We start from the raw sequence: 24,273 nt of genomic DNA on the forward strand, positions 1-24,273 counted from the left end.
CCAAGAAAGCACAGCAAACAAAAACAAGTGACAATAAAGGAACACCATGAACCCATTTAATACATTTTTTAGTCAAGAATCTGCAAACCACCAGTACTTTTACTTATTAAAAACTGCTTTTAGTCTACCTTATAAGAAAGATGTATATTCTACTTAACTGTTTAAAGCAAAATTCACTCTTTAAAAAAAAAAAAAAAACAGTGAAATCAATACGTATTATACATATTTCTACAAAGCTACTATTTCTAATCAGGGAAATCTGTATTTTCTAACAAGGGAAGTTGCAAGCTGTCATTTACTCTAATTAAATTATTTTTAAGAGAAAACTTCACCAGCTGTGGTAGAGGAAAAGAAACGTTCTAATCTCAGGTCTGCTGATAATAACTAGCCATGTAACCCTAGCAAGATTTTTGTCCTCTTCGGCTTTCACTTTCTTCAGCTGTAAAATGAGTTAAAACTACACCATAATACAGGTCTTTCCAGATTTAAACACCATTCTATGTGCTCATGGAAATTAATCTTTTTGAACAACAGGACTGGGATTAAAGGACAATGTGTGAGGCTCCCTGTAACTTCTACTCATATGTCCTAGCAATACCTGAATTGTGCAGTTGCTACTTTATTACCAAACTAAGAATCATCTACAAGAGCAAAATAATCCTTTCATTTATGAAGAATCCTTCATCCTTGTAATATGAAGAGATCACATTTGAAACTTACATAAAGCAGTAAGAATGTATATGTAGTAAAATGTTTGTTAACACTTAAAAATGATCTTCAAATACTTTAACCAATTTTGTCAGTTAAATAAGTACAAAAAATTGTGACAACAGAGGATGGTACACATGAATGCTTCCAGAATCCACTGAGAAGAGTATTTAATACCATGAGGCTTCTTTCTCCAGTGAAGCATGTTGCAGGTAAACCTTACAAAAAAGAATTAAGTTCCCAGAAGTCATTTTAGAAGAACATACCCCATGTGGTCGTCTTGCCAAAAAGAACCAGCTGGGAGAATGAACTATGGCAAGGGAAAATCACTGAAGAAATCATTTAAAAAGCCAAAAACCCAAACCTAGGAGACTCACAAAATAAGCAAACAAAAAACAATAAATGTGAAACTCTTAAATAAATCTAAGCCAGTATATAAGCCCTTTTTTCTTTGGATACTCGTACTTTCAAAAGCCATAATATATACCAAATTATTGAGATTATCAATTGATGTTTACATAAAAAGAGTAACACTTAAGAGACTTACCTTTTATATGATAGCAAATAGTTTCCAGAGTTCTCAATAATTTATTTAGAACACCGTTTTTTAAGTATAGGCTTTGAAGTCAAACTGGGCTCAAATTTTGGCTCTCCCAGTTACTAGCTACATGCCCTTACACATGATATTTAACCTTTTATGTTTCAATTTCCTCATCTTAAATAGATATAACTATCTTATAGGGTTATGAAAACTGATAAAATATGTAAAGCCCTTAAAACAAAGCTTTGGACATTAATGTTCAATAAATGGTAGCTATTGTCTAAACACTATAGTTCACGGAAATCATTTCAAAAGTCAATTTTCAAAAATCCTAAGCAACTCATTCTTCCAGCATTCAATACTCAAATCAGCTAACATTTCTATCCTCAAAAAAACTCTTTCTCTAAAATGTTACCTATTTAACACACTAAATGGTATTTAAACACCAGATCTTATGTTACTATCATAAAATAATTTTCTATTATCTTTATTATTAAAAAGTCAGTATGTACAATCTTAGTTCTAAATCTTTTTTATACAAATTATCCACTATGAGGTCAAAGTGTGCTTATTAATTCTAGAGTAAATGACTTAAGCTTTTTACTAAGCTTTATAAATAAGCATTGTGACTACCACAGTAATTCTTTAAGAACTACTGGGAATTGTGTACAATAAATTCCACTGTTTTGTTTTTTGTTTTTGTTTTTATGTAGGCTCCATGCTGGGCATGGAGCACAATGCCTGGGCTTGAATTCATGACCCTGAGGATCAAGACCAGAGCCGAAATCAAGAGGTGGATGCTTAACTGACTGAGCCACCCTGGCACCCCTATTCCACTATGATTGTTATCTTACCGATTTTTTTGGAATGGTCGAGGCATATTCACAGCAGCAGCATTTGTTTTATAAGATCCTGGTGCATTAAAGCCATTCACAAAACTACCATTGGGAAAGGGAGCCTAAAAGAAAATGTGATGTTTAAAAACAATTAATGAAAAGGGCAAAACCTAGTGTGAAGGCTGTAAGAAACTCCTGATGAACTAACCTAGCATCAAATTTTTTTTAAAGATTTTTTATTTTTAAGTAATCTCTACACTCAACATGAGGCTTGAACTCACGACCCCAAGCTCAAGAGTCGCATGCTCCACTCAGGATCCCCCTCAATTTCTTTTATAAGGCAAAAATAATTTTAAGCATTTTACTTACTCACTTTTGTAATACTCACTTCAAACATCACTTGATTTACAGAAGGAATCATTAGGTCATTACTTAATAAAGTACATTTCTCTCTGAAAAAGTTGAACTGAAAACATTTTAAACTAATCAGGACTTACCCACTCTCTTATTTTAATTCATTCAGCAAAATCTAAAGAATAAAATTATAGGAACCAATAGCTCAACTCTTAGTCACATGGGGATTAGGTATCTTTATCACTACTTAAAAGCCCGAAAGAAACCAGTATCAACACAAAACAAAATAAAAAAATAAACTACTCTAGCTGATTTCTTCAAATTTCAGCTTGAGCGAAAAATTTTATAATTCTGTAAGGATCTCACTTACCAGTGGTGTTTCAAAGTAAGGTGCAGGATTTGGTGACCAAGACTGAGGCACAATACTATAGACCGAGTACTGTTGGTGAGGATTATATACAGGCTGCATAAAAACTGGTGAGGCATACTGTGCTTGAGTTTGAATGGGCTGACTATACATACTAGAATCCATTAATCGATAACCATTCTTAGCAAAAAATGTATTGATGGCTTTTATCCTTGCCTAGAAGAAAGAGGAACAAATTATAATGAAGGACTGTGTATCTTCACAAATATATTTAATTTACATTTTAAACATATTTTACATGACTATGTTATTTCTGCCTACTATACAGTCAGTAGAGCAAAAGGAAATGATTGATAGCTTTAAATTATTTTTAAAACTTCTGCATGGCTAATACAACAATGAACAAAGTAAAACCACAAAAGTCAAAATAGTAAAACTAACTGCAACTTATCATAGACAAGGGAGCAAATATTCCTAATATACAAATTCTAAAAAAAAAAAGATAAAAAAATGTGTTAGAGAAATGAAGAGAGTTCACAGAGAAAAGAAAGGCAAATGGCTCTTAAACATATGAAAAGATGCTAAACCTTGCTTATAAGAGAAATGCGATTAAAAATGGAATTAACAGGGGCGCCTGGGTGGCTCAGTCATTAAGCGTCTGCCTTCGGCTCAGGTCATGATCCCAGGGTCCTGGGATCGAGCCCCGCATCGGGCTCCCTGCTCCGCAGGAAGCCTGCTTCTCCCTCTCACACTCCCCTTGCTTGTGTTCCCTCTCTCGCTGCCTCTCTCTCTGTCAAATAAATAAATAAAATCTTTAAAAAAAAAAAAAAATGGAATTAACATTTCTCACTTACAGGATTGGCAAAAAATCCCAAAATTTGACAACATACTTTGTTGATAAGGTTGTGGCAAAATACACTGATGATGGGAATGTAAAAGAGCACACAACCCTTATAAACAAAAACTCAGCAATATCTTCCAAAAATCATATATGCATTTATCACATTCTCATCAATCCCACTTCAAGGAATCTTTCCCAAATACACACTGAACAAAAAGAAGTTTTAAAAAAAGGATGCACGTGGCTGTTCACTGACACTAACTATAATAGGAAGGGGGAAAAAGCTATCCACAACACACACACACACACACACACACACACACACACACACACACACACACACTGAACAGTCCATCAATGGTTGAATACACTATATTACATCCACACAATTGAGTATCATGCAGATGTAAACTGAGGAACTGCTCTAAGTACTATTATGGAGTGATTTCCAGAATACATCATTGTTTAAAAAAAAAGAGGTAAAGCAAGGAGGATAAGAATAGGTATAAGTAAGCTACTGTTTAGCTAAGTCAGATAACGATATAAGATATACTTGCATTCACACACATATATATGTATGTATTTAATATACTGTTGTATTTTTTTTCAAAGATTTTATTTATTTATTTGACAGACAGAGACACAGTGAGTGTGGGAACACAAGCAGGGGGAGTGGGAGAGGGAGAAGCAGGCTTCCTGTGGAGCAGGGAGCCCAACCTGGGGCTAGATCCCAGGACTCTGGGACCACGACCTGATCCGAAGGCAAATGCTTAACCAACTGAGCCACCTAGGCGCCCCTCATATACTGTTTTACTTTTAAACCATACACATATTGAAAATAAAATTTAAAAAATCAATTGTAAAAGTTAAAAGCAAAATTAACCTAAATGTGCATCTGTGTTATATTAGTAATGTAACAGAGAAATCCTAAGTGATTTTGAGCCATAATAAAATCAACTGTTATGAATGTTCCTTAGGAATAAACTACAAGGCAAAGTATAGCAAAAAATTTCTTAGTTTGTTTCCAGAATTATATTCCTATTGGTATTGTTATTCTGATACTTTTGCATGTGATTATGGGATACAGCAAATCAGTAATTATACTGGGGTCACTGAGATCTGAGATTTTCACATGAGAGAAAGAAGACACAGATGTGAGATCGAAGAAGTGAAAAGCATGTAGCCTGAATTTAAATTGGAAGCCTCAGTACAAACTCATGATATATTTTTGTTAAAAACAAACAAACACACACCTATTTCACAGCTCTGACCAATGAAAGGCTTTTAAACAATGACCACACACAAGAACTCCTTGTGCCTAGCCAGTGGGCTGCAAAATATCACCTCCCCATAAAAAGCAAAGTGGGAATTCTGGAGACTTGACTGACCCCAGGCCTCTGACACAAAATGTACAAAACACTGGAACATCTTGTCAAACGAGGGAGCAAGCAAACCACTGAAAATTACTAAGGCTGTGACAAAAGGCCTCGTAAGTTAACTCAAAAGAGGCCACAATGCATTAATAAGGACAACAAAAAATACTGAAATGGTCATTTTCGAAGGTTCCTAGGGAACCAACACATTATTTTCAAAAACTGGTAATAAAAGCTAGAACCAAGCATTTATCATGCATTCCATATATGAGCTGTACCTCAGGGTAATAAAGATGATGGCAAGCTTCCCTTTATAGAAGCCCTTCAACTAATAAATGCAAAAAAAGAAAGCCTGAAAATAGCACCTCTTTGCAGCCTTTAATTAATAGATTTAGTCAATGATCAGTAGCACCTAGCATAAAAGAGAGACAGACACAAAAACATACAGGCTTTTTGTTCTCTCTCTGCTGCTCCCAAATCAAACCAAATTTTGATCAAGCCTCTAAATCTAGCTACCAATTTGCATGAAGTACAGGAGACAGAGGATCATGCTAAACTACACTAAAAAATATAATTAGCCAATTCAAAAATGGAAGGACTTGAATAGACATTTCTCCAAAGATGATATATAAGGAAGGAAATTCTGCAATATGCTACATGGATAAACCTTGAAGACACTGTTAAGTGACATAAACCAGTCACAAAGAAACAAATACTGTATGATTTCATTTATATGAAGTAATGAGAGTAGTCAAAAATCATAGACTAGAAGAATAATGGTGGTTGTCAGGGGCTAAGAGGGGAGAATGGTGAGTTATTGTTTAATAGGTACAGAATTTCAGTTTTATAAGATGAAGAAAGTTAACGTGAATGGATGGTGGTGAATGTGTTTAGTACAACTGCATTATATACTTAAAAGATGGTAAGTTTTATATATGTGCATTTTAACACAATAAAAAATATAACTAGAAAATGAGAAACTCTGTAAAACAAATAACTTAGTTATTTCAACAACATATTTTCAAAAGAAAAAATAAGTAAAGGATGAAACTACAGATATAAACAAAGAAAAAAGACAAAAAAATAAGATCAGGAAAATGTGATATTATAGCTATGATTTTGAAAAAATCCCTCTTTCAGAGCTACTAAAACTAGTTTATTTACAGATAAAATTGCTTCAAATTTGCTTCAAAATAACTGGGGGCATGGAGAAATGGGTGGGAATATGGATGAAGCAAGATCGGCCATGCTCTACAAACTGTTAAAACTGGCTGATGGGATTCTCAGTGATTGATTATACTGTTTTCTCCACTTTTATATATGTTTGAAATTTCCTATACTAAGTTTAAAAAAAAAAATGGAAAGAAAGCAATGCTCTAAAACTTAGTAAGTCAGACCATTTCTTTACATATTACCTGTGGCTGCTTTTGTGCCATAATGGCAGAGTTGAGTAGTTACAACAGATTTCATGATTGGTAAAATCTACAATGTTAACTTTCTGGTCCTTTAAAGAAAAAGTTTACTGACCTTTGTAAAATAACTAAATAAAACAGCAGCTCTTTCTGCTCAAGGGTCCTGTCCCTGTGCTATAATAAAACCACCTATTTGCATCAAACAAACAAAAAACCCTAAAACAGATGTAAGAGGGTTAGATTAGGAATCATCAGCCTTACTAACTTGTTAGGAATATCAAGTGAAATAATGCATTTTAAAGCATAAAAACATGACTTTAACAAATGAATGAAAGGTATATTTTATGGTCCTTATAAGCCAGGAATTCTCCTTCCCTCAAATTGTAACCAATCAAACAATAAGAAATCCATAATGGCCAATCTTGAAAAATCCTTAAAATATCAAATTGACTTTAATATGACCTAAAAAATTTTTAGCTGTTGCTTTTACTAAAGTAATGTCATACGCTGTAGTTTACCTAAATCTTAATATATCCCATAAGAAACTAAAACCAAGTAAGTAACATTATTTTTTGAATGTGGTCCGTTATCAAGAAAATAGTAGCCCAAAGAAACAGACTCCAAGATAACCAGGTACTGGAAACAGCAGACTAAGATTTTAATCCGGCCATTATGAATATATACGGATTAAGAGGAAACTGTGTTCTTAAGGAGTTGAACAAAAAGGGGAATCTCAGCAGAGGGGAAATATTTTTAAAACTGGAAGTTCCATGGGCGCCTGGGTGGCTCAGTTGGTTAAGCAACTGCCTTCGGCTCAGGTCATGATCCTGGAGTCCCGGGATCGAGTCCCGCATCGGGCTCCCTGCTCAGCAGGGAGTCTGCTTCTCCCTCTCTCGCTCCCCCTTCTTGTGCTCTCTCTCTGTCTCAAATAAATAAATAAAATCTTTAAAAAACAAAACAAAACAAAACAAAACCTGGAAGTTCCAGAATACAACTTGAAGATGAATAGAAATTATCCATAGAAATTATCCAATCCAAAGAAGAAAAAAAGAGATTGAAGAAAAATGAACAAAATCTCAGTGACACCAAGCAGTCCAATGTATGTGTAATTGTGGAGTCTCAAAAGGAGGGGAGAGAAGTCAGGCAGAAATTCTTTTTGAAAAACTGGTAGTTGAAAATCCCAATCCAGCAGACAAACATCAATTGCAAAGCCAAGAAGTTCAGCACATACCAAGCAGGATATAAAAAACCTGTACCTTGAAACACAATAGTCAATCTACTGAAAACCAAACATAAAACAAAAAAATATCTTGATAGCAGGCAAAAAAGACCACATTATATAAAGAGAGTAACAATAATGCCTCGCCAGAAACAACAGAGGCCAGGAGACAACAGAATATCTTTATTTTATTTTATTTTATTTTATTTATTTGACACAGAGAGAGACACAGCGAAAGAGGGAACACAAGCAGGGGGAGTGGGAGAGGGAGAAGCAGGCTTCCCGCGGAGCAGGCAGCCCAATGTGGGGCTTGATCCCAGGACCCTGGGATCAGGACCTGAGCCGAAGGCAGACGCTTAATGACTGAGCCACCCAGGCGCCCCGACAACAGAGTATCTTAAAAGGAAAGAAAAAATTAGAACTATCAATCTAAAATTCCGTATCCATGGAAAATACCCATCAAAAATGAGTATGAAATATAGGACAGTTTTAAGATAAGTAGAAACTAAGAAAATTCATCACTGGTAGGCACTATAAGAAACATCAAATGAAATTCTTTAGGCTGAAAGAACTAATACCAGACAGACCTCATCTACAGGAGGAAGAGCAATAAAAAAAGCTTTCCTGCTTAATTACAAGAGAAAAAAGATGATGAAATGGAAGCAGTTTACCTCAGCTCATATAATAAAAGCTCTACGGGACTCTTCCAGAAGCATATCTTTAGGCCAAAGTCTCCAAGGACTCTTGACCTTGGATATCCATTGCACAAGAGTCTGAATTCTCCCAAATTATCATGGGTAATTTTAGAATCATGGCCATTATAAATAATTTGCCAATTAATTGTGCACAAAGATATTTTAATAAAATATAGCATTATGGTTTTCTATAATAAGTTTATAAGTATTTAAAATTTTTGTGAAAAATTTAGATAACTGATTCAGAAGAAAACAGTAACACAGCAGATTCCTTATATACAACAGACAAAACCTAAGAGAGAAAAGTTTAAGGTCTAAACAGGAGTTTATTATTTAAAGGCATTTAAAAAAAAATCAATTTAATTTCACATATTTTAAAAAAACAACTTTAAAATAAAAGTAACTCTCCATTAAAAGATCACTTTTCTTAGGTTAAGAACAGAATTACTAATATTTCCATTTTGTATTTGTATATATTGTACCTATAAAGCAGAAATCAATATATAGTAAATTAATTTACCTCATCAAAGAATAATTAGTAAATAAGTCATGTTAACATGCTGCAAGAAGTGTTTTTTGTTTTTTTGTTTTTTTACTTTTAATACAATATGCTTTATAGATTCAGGAAAAGAATTACAAACAGATCCTGTATCAGATAAGGTGGACTAAATTAATGCAACAAATACACAAAAAATTTAAAAGGCCCAAACACACAAAAATATTTCTCTTAATAATAAATTTGACAAAATAGGCAAAGACTTATACACTGAAAACTAGAAGGCAATGCTCAGAAACCAAAGCCTAAATAAATGACAAGAGATACCACGTTAGAAGATTAAATATTATGAAGGTGGCAATTCTCCCCAACTAGAGTCGATGAAATCCCAATCAAAATCCCAACAAGCGTTTCTGTAAAACTGACACATTCACATGGACCAGGTTAAGGACCTGGAATACCTAAAGTAATTTTGGAAAGTCAAAACAAATTTGAGAACTTAGACATTACCCGATCTTATAACTTTTTATAAAGCTACGGTAATCAAGACATTAGGGAACTGATTTAAAGATAAACATACAGATCAATGGAACAGAACAGAGTCCACAAATACACCAAAGCATATATGATCAACAAATAGTCAACAAAGTAACCAAGAGTCTTTTCAACAGATAATGTTGGAACAAATGTACATATATTTTAAAAAAGAACCCTGACTCTTCACAACACACAGAAGAAACTTGAAGTAGATCATAAAGTCTAATGTGAGTATAATCTTAATGTTAAAATATAATACCTCCAGAAGAAATCATAAAAGAAAATATTCATGAACCTAGAAGACACTGATTTCAGATAAGACAAAAATAATGAACCCTAAAAGAAAAGTGAGATAAAAACAGACTTTATTAGGGGCACCTGGGTGGCTCAGTCAGTTAAGCGTCCGCCTTTGGCTCAGGTCATGATCTCAGGGTCCTAGGATTGAGCCCCGCATCGAGCCCTGCATCGGGTCCCCTGCTCGCGCTTGCTCTCTAAGTAAATAAATAAAATCTTAAAAACAGACTTTATTAAAATTAAAAAACTTCTAAAATTTTTTTAAAACTTCTGCTCTTTGGTCAATTAATTTTTGACAAAGGAGGCAAGAATATACAATGGGGAAAAGACAGTCTCTTCAATAAACAGTATTGGGAAAACTAACTACATGCAAAAGCATGAAACTGGACCACTTTTTAATTTTTAATTTTAATTTTTTTTAAAGATTTTATTTATTTGACAGAGAGAGACACAGCGAGAGAGGGAACACAAGCAGGAAGAGTGGGAGGGGGAGAAGCAGGCTTCCCGCGGAGCGGGGAGCCTGATGTGGGGCTCGATCCCAGTACCCTGGGATCATGACCTGTGCCGAAGGCAGACGCTTATCGACTGAGACACCCAGGGGTCCCTGGACCACTTTTTTAAACCCTATACAAAAATAAACTCAAAATGGATTAAAGACTCAAATATAAGACCAGAAACCATAAAGAAGAAAACAAAGGCAATTAGCTCTTTAACATCAGGATTAGCAATATTTTTTTGGATGTGTCTCCTCAGGAAACAAAAGCAAAAATAAACAAATGGGACTACTTCAAACTACAAAGCTTTTGCACAGTAAAGGAAACCTTATCAACCAAATGGAAAGGCAACCTACTGAATGGGAGAAGGTATCTGCAAATGATAAAAATGGTAAGGGATTAATATCCAAATTATATAAATAACTCACACAACTCAAAACCCAAACAATCCAATTTAAAACATGGGTAGAGGACCTGAAGAGACATTTCTCCAAAGAAGACATACAGATGGCCAAAAGACACATGAAAAGATGCTCAACATCACTAACCATCAGGTAAATGCAAATCAAAATCACAAAGAGGTATGTCCTCACACTTGTCACCAGGCTATATTTAAAAAAAAAGAAAAGAAAAAAGGAAGTAACAAATGTTGGTGAGAATATGGGGAAAAAGGGCACCCTCTGTGTACTGTTGGTGGGAATACAAAATGATGCAGCCACTATGGAAAAAATATGAAGGTTTCTCGGGACACCTGGGTGGCTCAGTCAGTCAAGTGTCTGCTTTAGGCTCAGGTTATGATCCCAGAGTCCTGGGATCGAGTTCCGCATCAGGCTCCCTGCTCAGTGGAGAGCCTGCTTCTCCCTCTGCCCGCCACTCCCCCTGCTTGTGCTCTCTCTCTGACAAATAAATAAATAAAATCTAAAAAAAGTATGAAAAAAAGTATCAAAAAATTAAAAATAACATCTACCATGATCCAGCAATTCCACTTCTGGGTACTTATTCAAAGAAAACAAAAATGCTAACTTGAAAAACACACACATCCCTATGTCCACTGTAGCCTTACTTACAACAGCCAACATATGAAAGCAACCTAAGTGTCCATCGATAGACGAATGGATAATGATGTGGTACACACACACACACATACACGAATATCAGCTATAAAAAAGAACGCAATCTTGCCATTTGCCACAACATCGATATTATGCTAAGTGAAATAAGTCAGACAGGAAAAAACAAATACTGGTTGATTTCACTTACATGTGGAATCTAAAAAACAATACAAATCAAACAGAAACAAACTCATGTAGTCAGAGAAAAATCTGGTGGTTGCCAAGGGGTGGGGGTGACCGGGTGGAAGGATGGACAAAAGGGGAAAATTAAAAGGTTCAAATTTCGTTATAAAATAAGTCGTGGGGATGTAATGTATACATAGAGAATACAGTTAATAATATTGTAACAACTTTGTATGGTGACATATGGTAGCTTGGTTTATGATGGTAATCAATTCCTATGTATATAAATGTTGAATCACTATGTAGGACACCTGAAACTGACATAATATTGTACATCAACTACATTTCCATTAAAACAACAATAACAAAAACCTCTAAAACTTCTGCTCTTCAAATATGCACTGTTGAGAAAACAAGAAGGCAAATCACAGGCTAGGGGAAATAGATTTGAAATACAAACATACCTGACAAAGAACTTATATCCAGAATATATAAAGAACTCTTATAATTCAGTAATAAGACCAACAAATTTTTTTAAATAGAAAGAAGATTCCAAAAGTGACTAGATAATCAAACTAAGTACATTTCTACTATTTGGCAATAAAAAAGAATGTACTACCAATACATGCAACAATATGGTTCACTAAAAATAATGGTGAGTGAAAGAAGTCCAGCACAAAAGAGAATATACTGTATGGTTTCATTCATATGAAAACTCCAGAAAAGACAAATCTATAGCTGCAGAAAGCAGATCAGTGACTGCCTAGATTGGTGGTTGGGGATGGTGGGAGAGACTGAGAAAAAACCAATGCACAAGGTTCCCAGAACTAATAAAAATGTATGCCTTAAAACAAATATATCCTATTGTATGCAAATTATACTTAAGTAAAGTTGATTAAAAAACTAAAATATTTTTTTCTGAGAGGACCTTAGCTAAACTAGATTCAAAATCCAAAGGCATAAAGAAAAAGATTCATCAATCTTATAATCTTGCTATAAAAAATAAATTTCCACAGAAGTACCACTAACACAATAATAGTCATATCTGATAAGACTAATCACCTCTAAAAACTTAATCACAAATCATTAAGGAAATCTTAATAGAAAAACAGCCAGAAACATAAGTAGAAAAATCAGAGAATCAACCACAAGAAATTTCAAAGAAATCAAAAATACTAATATGAATTTAAGTTAGTTCTATGTATTAAGTAAAGGCATACACTACTCTTCAACATAGCAATTTCATTTCTAGGAATTTTTTTTTTTTTTTAAAGATTTTATTTATTTGACAGAGAGAGACACAGCGAGAGAGGGAACACAAGCAGGGGGAGTGGGAGAGGGAGAAGCAGGCTTCCCGTGGAGCAGGGAGCCCGATGCGGGGCTCGATCCCAGGGCCCTGGGATCAGGACCCTGGGATCACGACCCGAGCCGAAGGCAGACGCTTAACGACTGAGCCACCCAGGTGCCCCTCATTTCTAGGAATTTACCCTAAAATTATATTTGCATATATAGACCAAAAAAAAGTATAAAAATTGCAGAATAGTGTCTAATACTTAGAATATCTAGTTCTCAACAAAAAATTACAGCACACACAGAGAAATAGAGAACTATGGCCCATTCACAGGAAGAACAGAATTTGATAGAAACCATCCTAAGTAAGCCCAGACATTGGAATTACTGGTCAAAGATGTTAAATCAACTATCTTAAATATGCTTAATGAGCTAATGGAAAGCATGAACAAACCTAAGAGTAATCAGGAAAAAGACATATGAACAAAACAATGTAAAGGAAATCAGTAGGCCTATCCTACGAGAAATATTACTGGGAGTTATTCAGGGTGAAATAAAGATAGCAGAGAGTAACTAAAAGCCGTAAGAAGAAATAAAGAATACTGATAAGGATAATTACACAGATAAAGACAAAAGAAAATATTATTATACTTTTGGTATACAATTCCTCTTTTTCCTTATGAGATTTATAAGCGAAATGAATAAAACAGAGAAGTATAGAAGCAGAGTATTTGTATACTACTGGAACTAAGCTGGTATTATTCACATGAGATTATAAATTTAATCCTCACCAAGACAACCACACACATACACACACACACACACACACACTCTATATATTTAAAAATATATAGAACAGGAAAGAAGGAAATCAAAATTGGAAATCAAAAAGGCAACAATAGAAAAAATTTGAGGGGGGGGCACTTGGGTGGCATAGTCCTTTAAGCGTCTGCCTTCAGCTCAGGTCATCATCTCAGGTCATGATCCCCGTGTTGTGCTCCCTACTCAGCAGAGTCTGCTTCTCCCTCTCTCTCTGCCTCCCCGCCCCCTGCTCGTGCTCTCTCTCTCTCAAATAATCTTAAAGAAAAAAAAAAAAAAGAAAAATTGAGGGGAAGAAAGAAAACCCATGAAAGACATACAGAAAACAAATACCAAAAGTGGAAGAAGTATCTTTCCTTATCAGTAATTATTTTAATGTAAATGAATTAAACTCTCCTATTCAAAGGCAGAGACTGGCAGATTGAATTAAAAAGCAGTGTCCATCTATATGCTATCTATAACAGATTCATTTTAAATTCAAAGACACTGAAAGTAACAGGATGGAAAAGGACATTCCAAGCAAATAGTAACCAAAATACATCTAAGACGGCTATACAGTTGACCCTTTCAACAACACAGGTTTGAATAGCATGTGTCTACTTATATGCAGATGTTTTCAATAAATACAGTACAGTACTGTAAATGTACTTTTCCTTTATTTTTTTTAAAGATTTTTATTTATGTATTTATTTCTTTGAAGATTTTTTTTTTGAAGATTTATTTATATGACAGAGAGAAAGCACAAGCAGGGGGAACAGCAGGCAGAGGGAGAGGGAGAAGCAGACTCCCCACGGAGAATGGAGCACAATGCAGGGCTCAATCCCAGGACCCCGGGATCAGGACCTAAGCCGAAGGCAGATGCTTAACCGACTGAGCCACCCAGGCGCCCCAAGATTTTTGTTTATTTATTTTAGAGAGCGCGAATCCATGCCTGCGCATGAATTGGGGGAGGGGTAGAGGGAGAAAGAGAGAGAATCTCAAGTAGACTCCTTGCTGAGCACAGAGCCTGACCTGAGCTGAAATCAAGAGTTGGATGCTTAACCAACTGAGACTCTAAGGCATCTTCCTTTATCAATAACACTTTCTTTTCTTTAGCTTACTTTATTCTAAGAATGCAGTATACAATACATACAATATATAACATACATTTGTTAATCGACTGTTTATGTTATTGGTAAGGCTTCCCATCAAGAGTAGGCTATTAGTTCTAAATTTTGGGGAGGTGCCTGAGTGGCTCAGTTGGTTGAAGTGTCTGCTTTTGGCTCGGGTCATGATCCCGGGGTCCTGGGTTTGAGCCTCACATCGGGCTCCCTGCTCAGCAGAGAGCCTGCTTCTCCTTCTTCCTCTGCTGCTCCCCCTGCTTGAGCTCGCTCTCTCTCTAATACATAAATAAAATCTTAAAAAGAAAGTTATACGTAGATTTTCAACTGCATGGGAAAGGACAGGTCAGCACCGCCACGCCTCTTGGTTGTTCAAGGGTCAACTGACTTTTTTTTATTAGGCAAAACAGATTTTAAGTTACAAAAGGTTACAAGAAACAAAGGACATTATATACTAATAAAAGGTTCAATCCAGCAAAAAGATAAAATATAAATATATGTATCTGCCATCAGAGCCCGAAGACATATAAAGCAAACACAAGAGCTGGATGCTTAAACGACTGAACCACCCAGATGCCCTAGGGTTCTATTTTAGATGGTAGCTCTGGTAGCAACTGGAGAATGGAAAAGTGGGGGGAGAGCTGAAGGCATAACAGCTAAAAGGCTACTCTAATTGTTGAAGCCTAAACAATGGCAGTAATAATTGAAACAAGTTTTAAAGGTAGATTCCATGGGATCTGAGAAAAGACCTATAAAGACAGTGAGCAAGTGTCATCAATGATAATTCCCAGATTCCCAAACAGATGAACATAAATGTGGTGATGCAATTAATTTTGAGATGAGGATGACAGTACTGAGAATGTTTTCCACCTTCGTTACTAAAAAATTATTCCTGCTCCTCATTTTGATTATCTTACAAGTTGTCAATCAGAATCTAACTAAAACTTCATGCTGTCTAAAGGTAGGCCTTTGGAAAGAATTGCTACCCTATCAACTAATTTTCTAGCACATTATATGAAATTTCTTTAAAATCATTACAGGTTTTATAAAATATTATCCATACGTGTTTTAAATTCTCAAATAGACAAGCAACAAAAATTTTCTGGTTCACACTAGCTCACTTACAAACATTTTCTTACCATGATTGGCTTGCCCTGAAATGTTTTAACTTCTTCTCTTAAGTATTTAAAAGCCTGTTAACAAAGCAGAAAGGAACTTTTATTAGCATTCAAATATTTCACTAAAGCCATCTTTATTCTATCAAGAGTTTGGTATTAGCAACCATCTCCAAACTAAACAATAAAAAATTCTGAAGTCAATTCCATTATGCAGGTGATAAGGAATGAAAAAGTAAAAACACTCCAGTTGAAGTTCACACTTACTATAGATTAATGCAGAAAAAAAAAAATGCCCAAAAAACAGACCCCAAATTTCTCTACATATTTAGTCTTCTAAGATGAAAAATTAAAAAAAAAAATCAGCGGGGTGCCTGGCTGGCTCAGTTGGTGGACTATGCAACTCTTGATCTCGGGGTCGTGACTTCGAGCCCCACACTGGGGGCAGAGTTTACTTTAAAAATCAATCAATCAATTGGGGCGCCTGGGTGGCTCAGTCATTACGCGTCTGCCTTCGGCTCAAGTCATGATCCCAGGGTCCTGGGATCAAGCCCCACATCTGGCTCCCTGCTCAGTGGGAAGCCTGCTTCTCCCTCTCCCACTCCCCCTGCTTGTGTTCCTGCTCTTGCTATCTCTCCCTCTCTAATAAATAAATAAAATCTTAAAAAAAAAAAAAAATCAACCAGCGAGTGGTTTTAAAATGCTATTAGATATATTTTTGTTTTTGTTTCAATGGATTATTATTTCTCTTTAAGTTGGACATGACAACAAGAGTAAAATCATTAATGTCAAAATTCCAAGAATCAGAAAGGAAGTTATATATTTATTGTGGGCCTAGTGTGTATATACTAGAAATACCAACTACTGAGTACGTGGTTCCCAATCTTTAAATTAATTTTAAAATTGTGTGTTAATTTTTTTATTGATAGGAAACAAACTACTTCTTTTTTTTTAAAGATTTTATTCATTTGACAGACACATAGTGAGAGAGGGAACACAAGCAGGGGGAGTGCGAGAGGGAGAAGCAGGCTTCCCGCAGAGCAGGGAGCCCGATGTGGGGCTCGATCCCAGGACTGTGGGACCATGACCTGAGCTGAAGGCAGACGCTTAACGACTGAGCCACCCAGGTGCCCCAGGAAACAAACTTCTTAAATTGAAACTGAAAAAGCTTTAGGAAAATGATCAAAAAGGAAACCAATTAAGCACAACCAAAAAGGTGAACAAGGTGCTCAATAGCTCAACAGTGTTTACAAATATTGCTGTCAGCACATATTTTCTCCGTTAAAATATACCACTACTTCTTTTATCACCAGGACTTCAAATCAGAAGAAAAGTTTTTCTCACCTGTTGTGCATCTGTGTCTGACTGGAAAGTGATATACCAGTTGCTATTGTGTGCAAACTCACAGCTTATCACCTTGGGGCAGTTTTCATTCTTGAACAAAGCTTTAACTTCCTAAAAAAGAAAAACTTCAGTGTATATTTTGAATATGATTTAGAGATAGAATCTTATTTTAATATCAGCAAAACTGAAGCATTTCACTCTTAGTGGCAAGCTAAATTTTCCTTAACAGTAAAATCTCTCTAGACCTGCCATTATCCAAAAAAGGAAAAGTATGTCCTCCATTAACATTTTCTAGTGCTTATTTATTTTCATGCATTCTCATTCAATCCAGATGCTCTGTCTACATCAGTCACAGATACGAACTCTGTGCAAAGATAGTTTCGCTTTTCCATAATTGAAACTGAAATTTCAATAATTGAAACCTAAAACAAATATATGCATTTCAAAAAAGATGATTATCAAAACTCAGAACTGTGTAGAAATTTATAAAAAGAAAAGAAAGAAAACAACTGGAAGTCAACATTAAGTATCTCTAAACGGTTATAGAAAGAAAGGAAACATTTACTGAAATCCCGTGCAGGGTGAGACACAGATTTAACCTGAAAACAACCCTGTTTTAAAGATTTTATCATATCCATTTTACAGCTGAGTAAATGGTAGCTCAAACTGTTTAACTTACTCACACTATGACAAAGAACTCAAATCCGGATTTGTATGCCTCCAAACTCCATTTTGTCTAATACCTACCTGAGTTCAAGGAGAAATTCAATAATAACCATTAATTCCCAAATATTGAAGAATCTTATCAGGTTAAAGTGCCCACAAAATACCAAAATATCACAAGGTATCCATTTTTAAAAAGGTAATTACTAAGCTGATGGGACAATCAACATGATAACAGTGAAGTCTAACCTGTATTCTAATTCCCTCAAATTTTTGCTACACTGAATTAAAAAAAACTACGTCTCTACTTATGATGAAATTTGCTTGGGTCAAATACTACTCGAAATAAATAGTGTGCAACCAGCTGAGTTGTGTGACATTTGTGAAAGTGGTGAAATATCACCAAGTTCAGTTAGTAAAATTCTCATCCAGTCCAGAATTACATTTCTGTAATCATAGAACTATCTGTGGAACTGTTAGACTGCCACCCACTGATCTCTACCTTCAAAAATCCAGATATTCTCCAAATATTTCTAATTCTCTTAAATGTATAATGAATTGATTCATTTATTTAAATCTTTTCATTTTCAGCCTTTATTATTCTTTAGGAAGAATTATGCTCATAGATTTACTTTCCCAAGTATAAAAAAAGAAGTCTGGATCTAAAGTAATTTGTTCCACCTGACAGGAACCTTTAAGGTCACCACCCCAAATCCCTTATGTTAATCTGAATTTCAGTGATTACTGCCTAGGCTGACTTTCTCTGGCTATCTTAGTCATCTGCATTTCTTTTACTTTTTTTTAATGAACGGTATGTTGCTGCCTTGTTCCTTTTTATTTATTGCTTTTCGTGTGTGACCTATGTATTCGGAATATAAATTACAATAATTATAATAATAATAATATTGGCTAATCTTAGATTTGTTTTACATGCCAAGTACTGCTCTAAGTTCTTTACATACTAACTCACTTATTTCTCACAATTTTATGAGTTACTTATTACTATTATCCCATTTAACAGATGGAAAAAAACAAAGCAAAAGAGGTTAAGTAACTTATGCAAGGTCATAGAGCTATCAAGTAAAAAGTTGGAATTTAAATCCAGGCAGCTTGGCTCTAGAGTGCAGGCTCATATATCCTACACTGTTTCTTAATAATGCAAATATCCTTCCCATTCTGCAATTTTCCTTTCAATTTGTTACTTTTGACATATAGTTCATAATTTTTAAAAAGATCTATCTAATGACAGTTTCTTTTCTAATTTCTCTCACTGTTTCTAAGTTTAGGAAATCTTTATTCTGGAGAGTTAATACTGAATGAATCTGGGCAAAAAGATTAACTACTAATGTGCCACATTTGTTAGGTGGCAAGAATCTAAAAATTCTTTTTTAAATGGCTAACCAATTACCATATATCAGTTACTAATTAATCCTCCCCATCTTTAACTTATTATCATTAACATGGCAACTTAGTGTGAAGTCCTGTGGTTTACTGGTTAAGAAACATAGGTTTTGGAATCAGAGAGAGCGAGTTCAAATCAGATTCTGTCATTTAAACAGCCCATGTGTCTTTAGGCAAGTTATTTAACCATACTAAGGCTCAGTTACTTATCTGTAAAACAAGAGATAACAAAACCCTAGGCTTTAAATTACCATAAAGTACACAGCACAATACTTGGTAGAACCTAATTACTAAATAAATGTTATCATACATACATTACTATATAAAAGGGTCTATTCCAGGATTATACTGTTTCATTCAAATACTATTTTATTCCTTTACCTGTACCACACCATCTTTATGACTGCAACTCTGCTTTATATTTGCTAGCTAGTAGAATTAGTCTCGAATCTTATTTTTCTTCTTCATTCCTAAGTTTATTCTTTCAGATTAATCCTCAAGTTCCCAAAAGAGCCTATTTATATTTTAATTGCCAGTCAAATCAATAAATTGAGAACTAGTAACACTGCAATACTCAGTCCACCATTCTAAGAACATGGAATTATATCTTCCTCCTCCCTCTGTACCATTCTTCCAGTGTTTCTGAATTTACAAAACAAAATTTAACCTATTCACATAATTGATATGAGGGCACTGACTTATACTCTGTTTACCTTCAATTTAAACAGTTAAAGAACACTTAGCTTAATGAGATACCACCTCACACCAGTCAGAATGGCTAAAAGAGAAAGGGGAACCCTCCTACATTGTTGGTGGGAATGCAAGCTGGTGCAGCCACTCTGGAAAACAGTATGGAGGATCCTCAAAAAGTTGAAAATAGAGCTACCATATGACCCAGCAACTGCACTACTGGGTATTTACCCCAAAGATACAAATGTAGGGATCTGAAGGGGTACGTGAACCCCGATGTTTATGCCAGCAATGTCCACAATAGCCAAACTATGGAAAGAGCCAAGATGTCCATCGACAGATGAATGGATAAAGAAGATGTGGTATATATACACAATGGAATATTATGCAGCCATCAAAAGGAATGATATCTTGCCATTTGCAATGACGTGGATGGAACTGGAGGGTATTATGCTGAGCGAAATAAGTCAATCAGAGAAAGACATGTATCATATGACCTCAATGATATGAGGAATTCTTAATCTCAGGAAACAAACTGAGGGTTGCTGGAGTGGTGGGGGGGTGGGAGGGATGGGGTGGCTGGGTGATAAACATTAGGGAGGGTATGTGCTATGGTGAGCGTTGTGAATTGTGTAAGACTGCTGAACCACAGACCTGTACCTCTGAAACAAATAATATATTATATGTTAAAAAAAAAAAAGCAGGAAGGGAAAAACGAAGGGGGGGAAATCGGAGGGGGAGACGATTGGACTATGAGACTGCGGACTCTGAGAAACAAACTGAAGGCTCTAGAGGGGAGGGGGGTGGGGGGATGGGTTAGTCTGGTGATGGGTATTAAAGAGGGCACGTACTGAATGGAGCACTGGGTGTTATACGCCAACAATGAATCATGGAACACTACATCAAAAACTAATGATGTAATGTATGGCGATTAACATAATAAAATAAAATAAAAAAAAACACTTAGCTTTAACAATGCTTAATAATTTACCTCTATAGGCGTCGTTTCAGGAATCTCTCTAAGAATCACAATACAACGCTTATGACTTGGTCTCACTTTCTCGCCCTTCTCATCAACTTGTACCATAGGAGAAGCTGAAATTTAAAAAAGTTTCATTCAAAAGTGACAAGGAGAGATATTAATATTGCCATTAAAAACTACTCATTTCTATTTCCAAGTGAATAAATTAGCAGAGAAATTAAATTGTAGAACCAAAGATTACAGTTGTAACAAAATATTTTGAGATTAATATACAAGAAACACTGTCAAGTGTTATTCTTTGAACAAATATACAGAGTACCTACTTTGTGTCTTGGCACTGTGTTGGGGTTGAAAAACTTTCAGGAGTATACAATACATATCTAACAAGGTAAAATTACCCTGTGTATAATTACTGAATTCTGGATTTCTGGAGATAATAAAAATCAGTGTACTTGCATTCCACTCTTGTAACTGGATGACAGTATTGCATTCTGACATGCGAAGAAATTCTTAAAATTCAAGTCTAAGAAGCATTTAAACCAAGAATTAAACTCAAATGATTATAACTTTCCCTTGATTTTAACATATTTATTCTTACATACTATTACAGACACTGAGAAGCCATCTTTTAGATGATTTTGAGGAAATATTTAATGAAGATAGTACCATCTAACCAAAACTTTTATTCCTAGTCCCTTTAGAGAGGTAATATGCCACGCCTCTCTGAACAGGTAAGAAGTGAGAAGAAAAGAAAAAGGGAAGAAGAGTTGGGCTTAAGTAAGTACTAGGTTCTAGCCCTTAGTGGAGGATTCTGCTGGTGTCTTGGCTGATTTTTTTCTGATTACAAGACTGGGTTGTTTTAAGAAACCACTGCACAAACCAATCAGAGATTTCATAAATGTTTTCAGCCCTCTGAGAATGGAAATCTACTCTCATATAAGCCTATTATTGTACTTGGTATATTTAACTTTTAAACATTTTCAACAACACATTTCATATAAAAATGAAGAGCTGCCTTTATTCAGTCAAGTAGTTAAAACTTTGGTAAGGTTTTGCTAAGAAAGGTTAGCAAGAAATACTGATAAAAGACATAAAGACCATTAAAAATGCTTAGAACCTCAAATTCTTTACCAAACTTTAGAGTTTGGTAAAGTCAAACTACAGACTGCAATTCTTTAACAGGTTGTGAAATCAATTTAGGGGAAAAAAAAAAAAGAGTTAATTCCAAGCATTTACTATTAATCTGAATAATTAACATTTCAGTTGTGTGTGGGTATGTGGTGTATGTACTGGGATATAGCGTAAAATGTACTTCTTACTTGGGTTCAAAAGTTTGAAACAATGCTTTAGAAGATGTAATGATACATGTAACTTTCTAATAGCCTAGAAAACAGATTTAATTGCTTATACTTGGAGTAAGTGGGTGATGAACAACCAAGGTACAGAAGTGATATAGAAGCTATATACCAAGTCAGTAAAAATAAAGATAAATTATTGGAACAGAATAACAAAAAATAGGGAGTTAACAATTCCCTGCCTGATAAGCATAGCTTAATGTATAGAATTGTGGAATCGGGGCACCTGGGTGGCTCAGTCATTGGGCGTCTGCCTTTGGCTCAGGTCGTGATCCCAGGGTCCTGGGATCGGGCCCCGCATCGGGCTCCCTGCTCCGTGGGGGGCCTGCTTCTCCCTCTCCCACTCCCCCTGCTTGTGTTCCCTCTCTCGCTGTGTCTCTCTCAAATAAATAAATAAAATCTTAAAAAAAAAAAAAAAGAATTGTGGAATCACTATGTTGTATACTTGAAAAAATACAACATTATATGTCAACTACAATTTTAAAAAATAAAAATAAAATGGCCAACAAAACCAAAAAATTCCCTGTATGATCAGAAATCAAAAGAATATTTAGCTTTTTGACTTAAAAAAATAGCTAAAAGGTATGATTTACATACATCTCAACACTTCAAGAATTAGATCAGGGTCTGTGGTCAGCTTTTTAATTTCTTCCATGTTGGCAACTGTCCAAATTGGGATGAACTGATCACTGTCCATTTGAGATATCAGGTAAAGATCCTTTGACAAATTTTCTCTGAAAGGAATAAACAAAAGCAAGAGTCCCATAAAACAAAGAATTCTTAAAAAAGCAGCTAAAGAAGTGTCTTATTCACTTCTGTCACTTAGTTAAACAAAATTATGCTACCAGAAATAACACAGTGAACTATGAAAATACATAATACACAATAAATATACTCTAACAACTTTCAGAAAGTTTCTGAATCACCAAATACATCATGCCCCAAATTCTGAACAAGGGAACTTTATGGAATTATATTGATATGGAAAGAGGCTTAATAAAATATTACATACAGTGTAGTTCCATCTTATAAACACTTTATCACTGATGTTAGAATATGCATATGGGGAAAATTATAGCTTCAACCATGAGTTTAACTGTAAAGGATTTAAAATTTCTAAATGTTTGTGGGGCGCCTGGGTGGCTCAGTCGTTAAGCGTCTGCCTTCGGCTCAGGTCATGATCCCGGGGTCCTGGGATCGAGCCCCGCATTGGGCTCCCTGCTCGGCGGGAAGCCTGCTTCTCCCTCTCCCGCTCCCCCTGCTTGTGTGTTCCCTCTCTCGCTGTGTCTTTCTCTGTCAAATAAATAAATAAAACCTTTAAAAATAAAAAATAAAAATTTCTAACTGTTTGTATTTTTAAAGTATGTTTGACTTTATTTAAATTTAATAAATTTAAAACTAAATTTAAAACATTTAAAAGATTCTTTAAGATACATTTCTTATAAAGATAAACACTTCTATCTTACATATAAAATCTCATTTAACAAATTGAAGTAAAATCATACTCATGTTGTCTTATTCACATCAGATCTTTGAAGCAGTCTAGTTATAAATAGCTGGAAGTCTTTGCTTAAAAGCCCCCTTTTCTCAATGACCCTATTTAAAACTGAAACCACCCAAGCACTCTTGATTCCCCTTCTCTTAATTACAGTGTTCTAAATTTTTTTCCAGTGCTTATCACTTAGCACACTTCTAAGTTTATCATGCTTTTTAAAAAAATTATTTTTGTCTCCTCCAGCCAGAATACAGGTTCCATGAAGAATCTTTGTTGTTCAAAATGTATTTCAAGGCCCTAGTGCCTGGCAAAGGGTAGGGCCAAAGGCCTCTACATTCAAGTTTTATTAAAATAAAGTAGTAATTACTTTTTAAAAATTACAATTGCCAACAGGTTGTTTTGGGGGCAAAAAATAATAGAGAAGATACCAGCAAAGGTTAAACTCACTTTAGCATAAATGGAGGAACATAGTAATAACATCTTCATCAAGATATTCTTTTTTTGCTGTTTATTAGAGAGGGAGGGGTAGAGGGAGAGGAAAAGACAGAATCTTAGGCAGACTCTATGCCCAGAGCAGACCCCAACATGGGCTCAATCTCACAACCCTGAGATCATGA

General features: G+C 35.1%; 1 protein-coding gene across 3 annotated transcripts in view; it reads right to left on the reverse strand.

The window, feature by feature from the left end:
* Window positions 1-24,273, reverse strand: part of LARP4 (La ribonucleoprotein 4) — a 70,913-nt gene that overhangs the window by 17,444 nt on the left and 29,196 nt on the right. For all 3 annotated transcript variants that reach the window (XM_032420323.1, XM_032420322.1, XM_032420324.1), the window contains exons 5-10: window positions 22,759-22,895; window positions 20,816-20,919; window positions 17,071-17,181; window positions 15,751-15,804; window positions 2,810-3,022; window positions 2,104-2,207 (exon numbers count right to left, since the gene is read on the reverse strand). In XM_032420323.1, coding sequence (XP_032276214.1) covers window positions 2,104-2,207; window positions 2,810-3,022; window positions 15,751-15,804; window positions 17,071-17,181; window positions 20,816-20,919; window positions 22,759-22,895 — 723 coding nt within the window. The remainder of the gene's footprint in view (window positions 1-2,103; window positions 2,208-2,809; window positions 3,023-15,750; window positions 15,805-17,070; window positions 17,182-20,815; window positions 20,920-22,758; window positions 22,896-24,273) is intronic.

Source organism: Phoca vitulina, unplaced genomic scaffold (assembly GCF_004348235.1).
Source record: "Phoca vitulina isolate PV1807 unplaced genomic scaffold, GSC_HSeal_1.0 scaffold23, whole genome shotgun sequence".
NCBI lineage: Eukaryota > Metazoa > Chordata > Mammalia > Carnivora > Phocidae > Phoca > Phoca vitulina.